At 49.0% G+C, this 14,906-nt stretch overlaps 5 protein-coding genes across 5 annotated transcripts; 4 read left to right on the forward strand and 1 right to left on the reverse strand.

Moving 5' to 3' along the window:
- Positions 1 to 210: 210 nt before the first annotated feature.
- Positions 211 to 1,917, reverse strand: BO79DRAFT_271984 (putative isoamyl alcohol oxidase; the record flags this gene model as incomplete). The annotated part of the gene is made up of 1 exon (XM_025687395.1): positions 211 to 1,917. One exon carries the CDS (start codon positions 1,915 to 1,917, stop codon positions 211 to 213), a length of 1,707 nt encoding a protein of 568 aa, XP_025536613.1.
- A 1,382-nt stretch (positions 1,918 to 3,299) lies between these two features.
- BO79DRAFT_257928 (uncharacterized protein) lies at positions 3,300 to 4,637 on the forward strand (the record flags this gene model as incomplete). Its single annotated transcript, XM_025686268.1, has 5 exons — positions 3,300 to 3,495; positions 3,565 to 3,632; positions 3,700 to 4,079; positions 4,131 to 4,195; positions 4,249 to 4,637. The coding sequence occupies 5 exons, from the start codon at positions 3,300 to 3,302 to the stop codon at positions 4,635 to 4,637; spliced, it is 1,098 nt and encodes a 365-aa protein (XP_025536614.1).
- A 1,945-nt stretch (positions 4,638 to 6,582) lies between these two features.
- BO79DRAFT_220407 (TPR domain protein) lies at positions 6,583 to 8,966 on the forward strand (the record flags this gene model as incomplete). Its single annotated transcript, XM_025683488.1, has 3 exons — positions 6,583 to 7,247; positions 7,303 to 8,001; positions 8,054 to 8,966. The coding sequence occupies 3 exons, from the start codon at positions 6,583 to 6,585 to the stop codon at positions 8,964 to 8,966; spliced, it is 2,277 nt and encodes a 758-aa protein (XP_025536615.1).
- Positions 8,967 to 10,072: 1,106 nt separating this feature from the next.
- Positions 10,073 to 11,290, forward strand: BO79DRAFT_239623 (uncharacterized protein; the record flags this gene model as incomplete). Its single annotated transcript, XM_025684936.1, has 3 exons — positions 10,073 to 10,304; positions 10,365 to 10,374; positions 10,443 to 11,290. The coding sequence occupies 3 exons, from the start codon at positions 10,073 to 10,075 to the stop codon at positions 10,882 to 10,884; spliced, it is 684 nt and encodes a 227-aa protein (XP_025536616.1). The 3' UTR covers positions 10,885 to 11,290.
- A 98-nt stretch (positions 11,291 to 11,388) lies between these two features.
- BO79DRAFT_200351 (MARVEL domain-containing protein) lies at positions 11,389 to 12,130 on the forward strand (the record flags this gene model as incomplete). The annotated part of the gene is made up of 4 exons (XM_025681487.1): positions 11,389 to 11,538; positions 11,597 to 11,709; positions 11,769 to 11,894; positions 11,945 to 12,130. 4 exons carry the CDS (start codon positions 11,389 to 11,391, stop codon positions 12,078 to 12,080), a joined length of 525 nt encoding a protein of 174 aa, XP_025536617.1. The 3' UTR covers positions 12,081 to 12,130.
- Positions 12,131 to 14,906: the final 2,776 nt, after the last annotated feature.

Raw genomic sequence — 14,906 nt, forward strand, 5'->3', positions numbered from 1 at the left:
CCCGGTAAACCTGGACACTATGCAAGAGTGAATTATCTATTGGAAACATGTGAATGTCTTCAATCATTAAAACGTATACAGAATCATCTAATGCTTGACATAATATACAAATCAAGTCGTTGAACAAGAACGAAATCTATCGCGTCTTCCCACTACCAGTGGGTTGATTATATTTACAACTTAAGACCGAGCAGACTAATAGCCAGTGGCTCAAGAAAAAGCAGCAAAGCAAGTGCTGTTGGCCCGGGAGTCCTCCCAGCCGACACACTTCCAGCAGCTCAGCAGACCAGTAGGGTCATACTTGTTCTTGATGGAGAGGAGCTTCTCGTAGTTGTCGCCCCACCAGGCCTCCTGCCAGTCAACAGTGAAAGCGTTAGCCTCGTTGCTGTAGGCGCCACTGCCAGGGGTGATACGCTCCAGGGTAGCAGTCATGTTCTGCAGAGTGGCAATCTTTTGCTCGCGGGTCTGCAGGGTGCTGTTCCAGGCCCAGCTGCTGCCGGAGCCCAGCTCCCAGACGGACTTGCGCCAGGCAGGGGAGGCACTGGTGGAGCCCTCAGTGTAGTTGTACAGGACGGGGGCGACGACGGGGATGTAAGGGGTCTGGCCGTTGGCGAGGATGAGCTTGAAGAAGTCCATCAGGTTGGAGCGACCCTCGGCGGTCTCGAAGACGTCGGTGGGGACCAAGCGACTGCCAGCGAAGTGGGTGACACCAACGCTGACGGAGCTGGAGGTAACGTACTTCTCGTAGAAGTCGTACCAGGAAGAGAAGGCCTCGATGACGGCGGAACCACCCTGAGCCTTGGCGTAGGCGGCAACCTCGGCCATGGAGGCATTGGCTTCAGCGACGGAGAGCAGGGGGGAGACGTTGACGAGGGTGTCACCAGTGACGTGACCACCCCAGCCTTCCTTGGCCCACTTCAGGGTGTTGTTGACAACGATGTCCATGAAGGGGAGGACGTTGGTGGAGTTGCTGGTGAACTTGATGATGGCGGCGACGAAGCTGACGGTGGGCTCGACGCGGTGAGTGCTCTCGAGGACAACACCAAAGGTACCACCACCGCCACCACGCAGGGCCCAGAAGAGGTCCTGGTTCTGGCACTCGTTGGCGATACGCAGCTCGCCATCCGGGGTGACGACCTTGAACTGGACGACACGGTCGACACCAAGACCATAGACAGGGGAGAGGACCGAGTGGCCACCGTTCATGACCCAACCGCCAGAGAGACCGACGGTGGGGGAGTAACCACCGAGGATGGTGACGTTGTTCTGGTGAGCGAACTCGTAGGCTTCATCGAAGTTAACACCAGCACCGGCAGTGATAGCGTTGTAGGAGGCCTGGCAGCCGTCGGGGACAAAGGCGGGACTGTAGCTGAGGTTCTGCAGCTTGCGAGTCCACAGGGCCAAGGTACCCTTGCCGCTGCTGCGGGTCAGGTAATCATGACCACTGTTCTTGATGGACAGACGGGTACCAGAGCAGTTGGAGAAGTGCAGAGCGTGGCGGACATCGGAGTCATCCTTGACCTCGATGTAGTAGGAGGGCATGTTACCCTGACGGCAGGTCTGGTTGACAAAAGCCAGAGGATCGGTGGGGTCACTGCTATCGAGCAGACATTGATCCTCGGGGTTAGACGAGCACATCTCATCCTGGTTGTTCATGTAACCATTGGGAGAGTTGGTGCGGAGATAAGGGTCGGTGTAGTTGTCCTGAATGTTGGCACAGGCGGCATCGTTGGGGGTGACGGACTGGCCATTGTAGTTGGAGAAGCAAGGGAGGGAGAAAGGGGTCAAGGGCTGTACACGACCCTGAAGGGTAGCGTTGAGGCTATCCAGAGTGCATGAGCAACCACAAGCGGAGCCCAGTCCAAAGAATTGGACGGCCAGAAGGGCCAACGAGGTCTTGGAAGGCGAAGGCGTCATTCTTCAGGGCTGCCACGCGACTGTGAGACAAACTCGGCGGAAGGGAACGGGGAAACAGCGACGATCGCGACCATTTGAATGAACGGTCGGGGCCAACGTTCAGGAGAAATTTTTCTTACCTTCGGGAAAAACGGAATGAACGGACCAATTCAATGTCTCATACGATTCATACGATTCAAAGCTATTGAAGACTGGGTGGGCAAAGGTTGTGGGTTGTGGAGGAAGAATTGCTTGGTAGCTGGAGAGTGCGAGATGCGGTAGTTGGGCGACATACGCCGCAACCGGGCCCGTAGCTGTGAAGAAAACCCAAGGAAGCTGCATGGAGTTGCAAGTGGACCCTTTGCTCCACCATGGTTGGTATAAACTATGTAGTGCCACCAATTATAAATGTTCAAGGGGTGGAATCTTGACGCAGGTCCCCGTTGGGGCTTGTTGGTAAGTGGAGTTAGGTTTCGGTCGACGTCCGAAGCTTTTCCTTGAATGCACACCACCACGTTTGCCCTCACACAATAGATCGTGGCTGCCTTCTTCACCCTACGCTAGATTACCACGGAGTACTAAAAGTATTAGACCACTACTACCATTGTGTATCTGCACAATTGGACCATGTGGACACCATCTGAGACCAGCGTCTCAAATTGATTGCACCACGTTGTCTCTCGGGTTTTCTTCGCTCGGTAACTATCTTCCTGCAGGAAGACCCCTGAAGCCCATCGCACGGCATGCCGGCATAGACCACGCGAAGGAATTTATCCACACAACCACCGATGATCCTTGCCATGTCTCCCCTCAGCCCCCCAGAATCCCAGCTGATGGATTGCTGGGGTTTTTATCACCACCAGATATACGCTGATGATCGCAGTGGTACGGACCAGTTCCCAGCGGGACGCACAGCGCATTGAACACGGCGGACAGAAAGATCGACCTCTGAACCACGGTCGCAGACAAGCCACCTCGATCAATTATCGCCGCTTACTCAGTGTCAATCTATTCTGGTCTCAGTTCTGGCTCGTCAATCTAGCGGCGGAGAAAGTTAAAAAAGTTAAAAATTCGCCGAGCCGTGGAAATGAAAAGCCAATGAAACCTGCATCCGGTTCAAATAGTCTTGCACAAATTAGCGGACGCCTTCCCAATCTTTATCGTAACTCCGACCGGGCTGAGTCTGAGTTAAAGAATCGCATCCCCTTGCCCTTTAGGTTCTGGTGGCGACGACAGCCCTTTCGTAATATTATTCATTAATTCGGATCCTTCTTGCACAGAACCACAGAAGACCACAAATCCCCCTCTTCCCCCCTCCCTGAAATGGGAAACTTATATGGAATCGCCTGACCCGCCTGGTCGCTGCTCCCTGCATCGCTGACTCGTATCGCCGGCCGTGCAGGATGACTTACGAAGAGAATCGGTACTGGAAGAATGTCCTGACCATCGTACCCATCATTGGTGCTGCCCTGGCCACCGTTTCGTATGTCTTGCGACTATATTCGCGGCGCTTCACCACCGCCGGTCTGAAAGTAGAGGACTGGTTGATGGGCGTGGGCTTGATTCTTTCCTACTGCGCAACCGCCTTTGTTGTGGACAGTGAGTTGCTCGCATTTCTCATGCATAGCTGGCCGACCTAGTGAATACTAATTCTTGCTGCGCATATAGCCGCATTCAATGGCGTGGGTTTACCAGTTAGCTCTCTGCCGGCTGACGAACGGCGACGTATCCAATTTGTATGTTCTCAACGGCAACACATTGTTCGCGATGGCATCCACTAACCGATGCACGAAATTGATACAGGGTTCATGGATGATTCAGAAATTTTGGGCGCCGTCGGCTGCGTTTGTGAAGATATCGATCGTCGTGTTCCTGAAGCGTCTACTAGGAACGGTGCGCGCCTATGCAATTATCTCGAACGTCCTAATGGGCTTTATTGCCTGTTGGGCCCTCTCGGCCCTGCTTGTCAATATCTTTCAATGTACTCCAGTTCAGTACTACTATGACAAGGATCTCAACGGACATTGCATGAGCGGTCAGCGAGCCTTCTTCCAGGCGATGGGAGCGATTTCTCTGGTTGAGGATGTCATTGTGCTGTGTCTACCCACACCTATTGTTTGGGGGCTACAGATCACCTTTCGTCAGAAAATTGCTGTGACGCTCGTGTTCTCCCTGGGTGGACTGTAGGTTATCTTGTGGAGTGCATGCGATTTCCGGTGCTAACAACTGAGTAGGGTCTGTATATTCAGTCTGATGCGTCTGATTGAGTTCCGTAACTTCGTCACTACCGACCTGGCTTGTGAGTTACCTCCCCGTGGAACACTGTTGGTGTTCTCGACTAACTGATTTCAGCCTCGAGTGCCAAAGAGTCTGTCTGGACTTGTCTCGAGCTCGATGTAGCTATCATTTGTGGCTGTCTGCCTCTCATGAAGCCGCTGATTCAGGGCTTTCTCGGCAAAGTGCGAAGCGGAGTCTCCAAAGCCCGTTCCCACCCGTCATCCGGCACGAAGCTATACTTTCCCAACGGCACCACCCACAACAACGATGGATTTCGCCAGATCAACGATCCGTTGAGCTCCATGGCCTCCAAGAACGCTCATATCGCTGCCGACGAGACTCGAAGAAGTTCCGACGTTGAGCTGCAGGGCATCGCGGTAACCACTCGAATCGACCAGGATATCGACCGCCCGCGTACCGGAAATTCGACAGATGTCTCCGCCGAACACGTATGGCCACGGTGAAAGGTACTGCCAGGGTGATAGTCGGTACTGGGCCTACAACAGTGCAGCAGCTTATGAAGTGCTACTGAACGCGGCTGGACAAAGGGATCAGCCCGCACCCCGACCCCAGCATCCTGCACTTATTAGAGACAAGGGACATCGCATGCGTATTCCATGCAAGGTCTGAGTGTATGGTGCTCAAGAACCTGGCTCCGGCTAGATATCTCTTCGGTAACATTGAAGATGAAGGGGCCTACTGCTCAGCTGCGACGCATCCGAAAGAGATGCGATAAGCAACGCCATCGGCATAAACGTCTACGAAGTCTGACGAAATAGATATAGATCGATAGATTAAACCTAATTCACATAATACTTCACAGCTATCGCACTGATGCAGCTCTCACTACGATTACAGCAATAGTAAAGTGCACATATTTTGTGCGTTTAGTATGCAAAACCAGAGTGGATCCCGAAAATTCCATCGTCCCACGGGGATGAAACCGAGACTCCCCAAATCCCTGGACATGTTCGCACCGGCCGACCCGCGCGAAACCCTAGAATCAGCACCCTGCATGTCCGCAATCCCCCAATTCCGGAGATCTCGAGACAGGGAAAAGTATTTGCCGGAATTACGTCGATGAGGCCTATATATCTAAAACCATGGATCCGGAGGATTTCCCGAGCGGGGAGACTTACTCTACATTTTAATAAAGGCAATTTCAGCCCGAAGTGCTAACTCCAAATTAGTCTACTCATAATATGTAGCTCAGACACCACGACATCCTCCTGTTAACATGACTCGAAAAGGCCATGACATATTATATTGATTAACAATTATAGCCTACAAAGTAGTATTTCTATGGCTTGAGGGATCCACAGCACTGCACATCATATCATATCTGATAAGCAGATCCGCCGTTATTCAACACCTAGTCTGGGAATGATCACTGCTACTTACTATCTTAGCCTGCGGAGATATTTAAGGGAAAACGGCGGTCGAAAAGAATTAGTCTGGCTTGAAAGTATTGGTAAATGGAGAGTAGAATGGGGAGAGAGACCCAGACCCGACGATCCTAATACGCTGGTAATTGTGACACACGGAAGATGCGGTGAGATTAGCGTGGGATCGGCAGGGGGTTATCCGTTTCCATCACTTACAATGTAGAATTTATGGAGATTAAACTGTTGAAACTCGAGTCAGTTTTATTCTCTGGTGTGCCTGTCCGGTTACTTTTGCGGCTTAAGTTCTGCTGGGATGGAGTTTGGTGTCGAATGGGACGGTGTAGCAGGGATATGGTCAGTGCACTGTACTGCCATACTGCGCTGTTGGTTGTTCAGTCTTAGGACATTTTTTGGGAGGTCTGTTCGACTCGAGCAGGCGAGTAGAGGGGAGAAAAGGAATGGTACGAGATGGGAGGTGGCTACAGCCATATTCTTTAGCTAGCATGATCATTCGAATAGGCATGAAGTCACTTCGCTGATACTATATTAGGCCTGCATACATAATGGATCTAACCGCTATTTCAGTGTTACTTTATATTTCGCTGAGTCGCAAAGTTCCATCATAGTAGCAATAATGCACGTGATGCCATTCGCACATCCTGATGACTAGTGATGAGATATATGACTATAGTGAAGGCTGGTTTAGTGACTATCTGTGTGCTCAGTAATGTTTCTATCCCTTACTGTCAGCAATCTCGCACTGTTATTGCGAAGTAGAGAAAGCGATTCATCTGGTGAAGCATGAAAGTACGGCAAGTTCCTGCTGCACTCGTTCATTTGCATTCACTACTCGTTTGCTTTCACTGACGTCCCGACTTCCTTCTCACCTCTACTAAATGAAATCTTCCTCCTTCTCCTCCCATCTTCACGCTCGCTCTCATTCAAGTCCTCGTTCATCTACATATTCAGTCATCGCGCAACAAGTCACACCGACCTCATACCTTAACCCAAACCGACCAACAAGATGGAATGCCACGACGCCTCACGCGTTCCTAAATACATGCAATACCTGGAGGAACAGAGGCAAATCCTAAAGGATGCCCAATCTCGCAGGGGTCAGCCAGTCGAACTGACAAAGTCCCGCGAGGAGATAATAAACCAGTTTGTTAATCGCTACTTGGCGGAGACTACCACACCCGTGGACAAAAATGCGATTCGCACGTCATTTGTCCCTCCTGCGTACCCACCCTCCATTGCAGCATTGGGAGATTTGAAGAAGATTCCCATCAAGGATCTTACTATCGAGACTCATCATCGTGGCTCTTACATCCTCTTGAGAGCAGTTACTCCTGCTTTTAGGAAGACAGGAATCGTGGCCGTGGTGGAAGATGAGGAAGGAGACGTTCTTGCATTGCAGCTGTATAACCAGGACAGGGATCTTGTAACTGATGGGCGTCTCGTTGATGGAACTATTGTGCTTATAAAAGAGCCTTATCTGAAAGTCATGGGCGATGGAGATTGTGGACTGCGGGTCGACCATCTTTCTGATATCAAATTCATCCTGGAGGATGACTCCCTGGTGCCCTCAATCTGGAGAGATGGGTCAGAAGATGGTATCTCTGCTAACTCCTGGAAAACAACGGGCAACGATCTCTACAATGAGAAGGACTATCATCTTGCTATAAACTGGTACAGATTAACGTGAAACTGATAAAACGATAAAGTAACGCTAACAATGGTACAGTTATTCTAAGGCTCTGAATTGTGTCACAACTCCCAAGGAAGAGCTTACCGTAAGGCTTAATCGTGCTCAGGCATTCCTCAAAACCCATCAGTTCGACGCGGCCCTGTGTGATGTCGAGCACATCCTATCCAAGGATAGATCTGCCGAGAAAGCATTGTTCCGTAAAGCTCAGGCCCTTTACTATCTTCAGAGATTTCGAGAGTGCTGTGATGTTTACGTAGATCTTTGCAAGGCCTATCCAAACAATGCCACAGCTAAAAGTGAGTTTGCACGGGCGGCAGCGCGACTCACAGAGCAGCAGACTGGCAAGTATCCATTCAAAGAAATGCAGGAGGAGGCAACGAAACTCAAACCCCCACATTCGGACCACGCAACGTATGTTGGCCCTGTTGAGGTGAGGCCCTCTACCCATGGACGTGGTTTGTTTACAACACAGGCGGTCCGTGCCGGTGACCTACTTCTTTGTGAAAAGGCCTTTGCGTATGCTTTCCATGAAGAGGGTGATATGACCAACGTTTCAATATTGGTGTACGCCGATACAGACAGTATGAAAGTAGGTACCCAAGCCGAACTGAATAGTCTCATCGTACGAAAGCTGCACAACAACCCATCGTTAATTCCGACATTTAATGATCTGTACCATGGCTCATATACGTATATGGGTGTCTCTGAGGTCGACGGTTCATCCGTCGTTGATACGTAAGTATTACTAATCATGTGCGAACAACATGAGATTTACTGACATTTCCAGTTATCTGGCTGAGCGAGTAATGTCACTTAATGGTTTCGGCTGCCCGGTCACCTCACGTACAGCCCACATTTGCAGGATCAATGCCGACAACGGGGATCTTGACACTGATAATGAACGATTTGATTCCAGCGGAATCTGGCGTCTCGCATCTTACGTAAATCACTGCTGTTATCCGAACACATACCGTGCATTCATCAGAGATATGATGGTACTTCGCGCTACACAGGATCTTCCCGCAAACACAGAGCTCAAATTCTTTTATCGAACACCCGTGGATGACGGTACAGCAGAAAACGTATATCAGCAATATTGGGGATTCGAGTGTGACTGCGCTATTTGTCATGATGTGCGCGAAACAGGGGAAGCTGGTTTGGCGAAGCGACGAGAACTCATGGCTGCTTCGGACTCGTCCATGAATTACATAGCTAACTCCTACAAATCCTCGTTCAGTCTTCAAGAGCAGACTGCTGCAATCACCATGACAGAAGCCGCTATTGCTATGATTGAGCAAACGTATCGGCGATCACCTTTGGAAGTGCCTCGTCTTGGGATCTGTAAAACAGGACTGTTTTTGGCAGAAGTGCATGCTACCCATGGTCATTGGCGGAAAGCTATTGGATATGCTATCAGAACGCTGGAATCCCTCGGCTACGTGATTGAAGGCTGGCAAATTCCGTATAAAAAAGGTAGGCAGTTGCGTGTCACACAATGGGGACTGGCAATGGACGTCCTTGTCCGGTGTTGGATGATCCTTTGCTGCACTTATGGCGAGGTGGCACCTGAGCTTGCTGACCACGCTGAATATTACGCTAGAGTGACGTACAAAATATGCATTGGTGAGGATGAGACATTTGGGGATACCTATAATCGGTACTGCGGCCGAGTCGATGGAATGGTCGTGCACAGTAGTTGAGTCTACAAGAGTGTGCTCCTGTTACAGTTGGTGTTTTCCGGGTTTTTTTCTCCATATCGCTTTCCTACAATTGCTTTTGCCATCGCGTTAGTTTATCTATAAAATTGAATATGATTTCCATAAAATTGAAATTATAAAATGGATGACCCACTGTACATATGTAACTTCGGCTAGAACTGCCGTTAGTGTACTACATAAACATATCGATGAGCCGTAGAAACCTTCGGTATCGAGCCAGGGTGCCTCTTCGTCGCACACTCGACTCTATACTCTTTTCATTACTAAAAAGGCAATTCATCACTAAGTCTACATCAGTCAACGCCAAGCTTCATCGAAGCCTGACAGGTAAACAGAAAATGGACCAAGGACGGAGAGGATAAAAGAGAAACCAGGCGACTCTCTTGGATGCTTCTATGCACGAGGGGCCAATTTGGCCTCTTCACGTAACTGGTTTGGGGCAGGAAGATCAATATACATCAATGAACACATGACAGGACGAGTGACGCTTAAGTCCTTGGAATTTAGAACTGTATTGATATATATGCACTCCACTAATCCCATCCATTCGGTTATCCCGAAATTGGCTCGCAGCTGAGACACTACTGCCTCAGGCATCAGTCAGTGGCCTTGGGCCGTGGCCATAGAATTTACATGGAATTTTAAATTCCATCTCCCTAAAGCATCACTTACGACCTACCCCCCTGAGGTCAGTAATTGACGAGATATCCTACAGGTTAATGCTAACGCCTAACGACATCCAGTAATATCGTTAGGTAAACCCGGGAATCGGCGATCCGGGTATACTTCTCCGCATGAACGCTGAAACATACCCTGTCAGATCGTACAGGGATCAGAACCTCGCTACTAATTGCGCTACACAAGATGACTCATTACCAAAGCACACAACATGAGCTAGGTAATTGGACTTTTTCGTGAGCCGAGGAGCTCACAAGGCTGACACAAGGACGCGCAGACCGTGCTCTGTTCTCCGTCATCCATCATCATCATTGGGGGAACACAACCTCACGAACCGATTTAGCTAAATCCTTCCTGTTTTCATCTTTAAAAACTTCCTCATAAACCCAAGGCTTCGAAGAAAAGACACCATGGCTCTTTCTGCAGGGAACGCTAACCTTTCTCTGACGGAGCATTTGAGTGCGCCACCTAAAGCATCACTGCAATTACTCGGGACACATAATGTCAATGAAGATAACAATATTATTGATTTTGATATTTGGGTCGACTGCTCGAAAACAGTCGGTATAAGATCGGCCAAGTTCCTGACAGAAAATGATGTGGAATCTCGCTGTTGGAGCTACTCCGCTGACTGCGATAACGGTGACCCCAAAGATATATTGGGCGGATGACTTGATGACTGGTTAAACCATGATGATGCAGACGAGCAAAGGTCAGTTCTTCTGGATCACTCGGTCCAATTGCCTCGTTTTATACTGACAAACTCATGTCGTTTTTCAGCTGGACTCTTCACAAATCGGGTCATTTTCTGAATGGGGATTGCACTGCTCTCAGAACTCATATCGAGCGCCTGGCACAGAAGACCGCCTACGGCGGTTCTGTCGAGGTGTCGTTCCATACACCCTCAATACAATCGGAAGCAAGAAATAATGCCTCAGCCGAGAACGGACACATTGCACAAGTCTTTCTGGAGTGGGCCTTTGAGTGCCCCTTCACCCCAACCGATAAGGTATGGAGTGAGCTGGTCATGAACGCGATGGTGGACCATAAGAAGGGCTGGATAGAGCCAGACGTACCGAGGCCTTCGCACGGGATGTCTCCTCTTCGGAGGGCAATGAGAGACAATGGTACTTCGCGTGTTGTATCGCGGGATCAGAATGCGAACGGGGTAACGCACTCAATCAGGCAGTTCTCTTCCTGGGGTGGTGACAGTTCCGCGTGAAGAGGTGGATGCTTGCATTACCAGTGTTAATATGGCACAGCAATGTGCTCTGGTTTTCCTTAGTTGGCCTTACTATATTATTGTTGGGTTTAAATCGTGGTTCTAGGCCATTCATTGTTGATAGGTAGATTTGGTTATTGCAAGGTTCAACTGTCGAGCGAAGATATGTCCTGGTGAGTCTCCCGCCAAGGAGGTCGTACCATAGGATATAGCCTGGGGCGAGCAACACACATTCATGATCACCCAACCACTGCTGGAGAATATGAGTTTGCTCATTTATATCTCATATGTACGCACATCCAATAGGGTTTGCGGTTTGTTGTATCCGTGGTTGAGGTCGGGTCCCCACAACCGATGAGATCATAGACTCTGGCGGACTGTATATACGGGCCGGGATGAAAAGCGGAACATGAAACCAATCCTATCTTCATATGCGCATTTTGCGACTCATCTACCTTTACATCTCCTGTGTCGTATACCACCTCTCATATTGAGTCGCCCATCATGCATGATTACCTTAGCCATCCTCTGGGGCTAGCGGGTTGGTTTGCTCGGACGATCCAAGCCATCAGCTCGATCATAGTCCTGGGAATTACAGCCTGGGCTGTGAGTGAGGACAACAAGACTCTCAGTGTTATTTTCTCACTTGTCATTGTAAGTGGTCTGTTGAGGTACATTTTTTTTAAAAGGTCTTATTCTCACCTTGGTACAGGCTACAACGAGTCTGGTCGTCATAGCTGTAGCTGTAGGCATCAGCTGCTTAGCACGTCGTGCCAAGTGGCACATTATCCCACTACTTGTCACCGATGCAATCATATCCTACCTGTAAGTAGTATTATGATGCTAGAGCTAGGCTGGTTGAGGGTCAATGCTGATCACTATAGGTGGCTCACCTCGTTCATCCTGCTCGCTCTGAACTTCAACCGCAGAACCTGTCGCGTGAACCGCTGGATTGGAGAAGTATCTTGCTCCCGAAGCTATACTGCCGAGGCATTTAGTTTCATTGCATTGTAAGTGACTCGAAAACGTCCGCTGAATCCTCATTGCTGACTCGTTACAGTTTCACTACTCTCATGGGCCTATTTTTGGAGACCGCCTACATTTACTGGGCGAAGCCTGATAGTGTGCCCCGAACAGAAAAACGGCTACATCAAGAACGCCTTTCTGAAAACCTCAATGCGGCTGGCCTGACATAAGGGCTGTTTTACAAGTGCCTATCGGCGAAATCTCGTGCAGCGGCTGTCCGACACCACTTCCTCATGATATTTTTTACTACTATATTTATATCCTTGAACCATTATTGACGTATTGAATGTTTGCTAGGCACTGGACTTTATGGTCCGGTCAATTCGCTCTCTCTGAGATGTTGTTAGCCTCCTCGGCTGTTTTGCCACGCTCGCTTCCCATTGCACATTGATTGTAACTTGACATTCGCTATGAGAAACATTATCTATCTGATCAGAAACAAACCCAGTTCATTGCAAAGTAGACGCAGACCCGGGTATTTCTTAATACACCCATTTTCCACTAAGTTGTCCTTATAATCCTTTGGAAGTCGTCCATCCACTTGGTTATCCATCCTCACGGCCAATGGCGCTATACTACTTGGTTGAGCGCCTCCTTCGTTGATGAGTCTCTACCTCGAGATCATTAGTATACTTCAGAACCCAGATCACTCGGACGGGTAAAGGAATCCTCACCAGAAATCGAAGCGACAGTATCCTTGAGCGGCATCAATGCTCAGTTCACAGTATGTGCAACAGTCTTTACAGCCTTCCCATGTGCAGCAGTATTCACCCACCACGCTACAAGAATCATCTCGCTGTTCTAGTGGAATACTCGCTGCTGCAACATAGCCAGCGAAGGCAGAAATTGCGATAAAGAGGGGGAATTTCATATTGAAAGCCTTTTAGATTGCACGGTTCAAAATAAGAAACGAAGATACCAGCAAGATGTTCTCGAGGAGTGAGTTATAAAATCCAGGATGGTTGGAGATTCGATCTTGATACAACATAGCCCTTCTTTATACCTTTTGATGTTCGTTCAGTGAGCCAAAACCAACAAAAGCAAAGTTGTTCAGCGGTGTGATCAACGTACATCTGACCCAAACCCCGAGGGACGGTGATCCGTGCATTACTCTCCAGCCTAATAAGGGATAGTCATTGTAGTGATCGGCATTCAGCTGAAAGTGACTTGTTCTTACTCACAAGTAGGCAGTAGGTATGTACAGACCAATGCATTGCATATCCTCAGCCGCAAAAGAGACCGAGCTAGTCTGGATGGAGATGTAGATCCCAAAAGGAACCACAGCGGACACTGTTTTCCTCCAATTAAAACATCATGCTTATGGCAATTCAGATCCCGAATCTCTGGCCTCTTCCGAGCCGTCCGGTCCACGACTGACCCAGCCATGATCATTGACTTTTCCAGCAACAGGGAATCCACCTGGCTAATACCTACCAGTCAATCCATGAGAACCAATCAGTAGATGAGTGAGGCTGGAGATAGCATCAAGATTGGGCACTCATCATTTGTCCTCATTGTCGGATAGGACAGGGCTGCATAGATCATGGCCAGATGAAATGCAGATCTCTTCGTTGCGATCAGAAGTAATCACACGGTTACACTCATAACCTTATGGGTCACTGTCACAGGGTCTATAGAGAAAGCATTCTGTGATGAAATATCTCAAACTAAGAATACATTAAGACACCCTGCATATCACGCAATTCTTCATCTGGGGTCCCCTCTCCAATCTCATGAGTTTCTCCGCTCCCGTGGAACCAAACAAGTCCTTCTCCATACCTCACTTCATTGCTTTTTCAAAGTTGCTTTTTCTGAGTTGCTGCGCGCTCAACGCAGCACTGAGTCACTGCGTGGGGTAGGCGCACCACACTATTTGCGGTACCCTTTCAACCACATCTATTGTCTCATTGGTAGTGTCTGGTAACGGACATCCCCGAAACTCCTGTAGCCCTTCAAATGTATCCTTCAGCTTTACCGATAAAATATCATTAGCATCGGCCACTAACAGCGTGGTGGATCAAAGGTGGGTATTAGGTCTGAGCGGGGGTGATTACTAGTTACAGTAATGGCTCTCGGTCCTGCATTCGGCCAGTGTGGACTCCCTGCAATCTTTGATCACAACAGCCTAGAGATATAGGTCGGGCAGAATTAGTATCTCCTACTCCGTTATCGCAAACTATGGAGTAAGCATAAACGACCATAACAAACGTAGCAAATTCTACTACGTATGGACGTGAGGCGGATGACCAATACATACCTTGATAGCTCAAGAAGGCTCTTCTTCCTATCAACAGTCCAATTTACCTAGCTTCCAAGCAAACTGCCATAATGAGCAAGGCCTTGCTGGAAGTCAGCTAGCCATCCGTACGAAGAAACCACAATGCAGGCCAGGCTATCATTGAACTAAGCAATAAGCAACGCAAGGGCAGATCCTATGAGATCTTACTTTGAACCACTTCAACCCCGCACGCTTGACCTGTTATCGCAATCGCCCCTTCATGGGATGATTGGCTATTCTCAACGATACACGAGGAAGGATCGTCCAGTGCATACCATGCTCTCCGGACATCACACACATCCCAGTCAAAAAGCAAACATGTCCATCATCAATGCGGGCATAGACAGCCCTACCAAATTCAAGCGCACATAAGAAACCCCAATGACCCCATCCATCCTTCTCCTTCATCGAGTCTTCGGTAATCCACTCACCCATATCTGCCTACTATTCCTATATTGATCTATATCCATCCCCAAGATGAAGTTCATCGGTCTTTTCGCATTCACCACTGCCATTGGAATGGTGACTGCGGCTCGCGTTCCGATAGGTGACCGCCAATTCCTCGCTAGATTATATGTTCCTTCTCAAGGTGGTGGGTGATTTCCTATTTCTCATCACCAAGTTCGTGCTAGGTGGAGTGTAGAGGGCGAGGACTGCCGAGCGCACACTGGCGAGTACTGTTGCACATGGGAGGGTTGTCGATCATGCTGCTGGTGGG

The sequence above is a fragment of the Aspergillus costaricaensis genome (genome assembly GCF_003184835.1).
Source record: "Aspergillus costaricaensis CBS 115574 unplaced genomic scaffold BO79scaffold_29, whole genome shotgun sequence".
Taxonomy (NCBI): domain Eukaryota; kingdom Fungi; phylum Ascomycota; class Eurotiomycetes; order Eurotiales; family Aspergillaceae; genus Aspergillus; species Aspergillus costaricensis.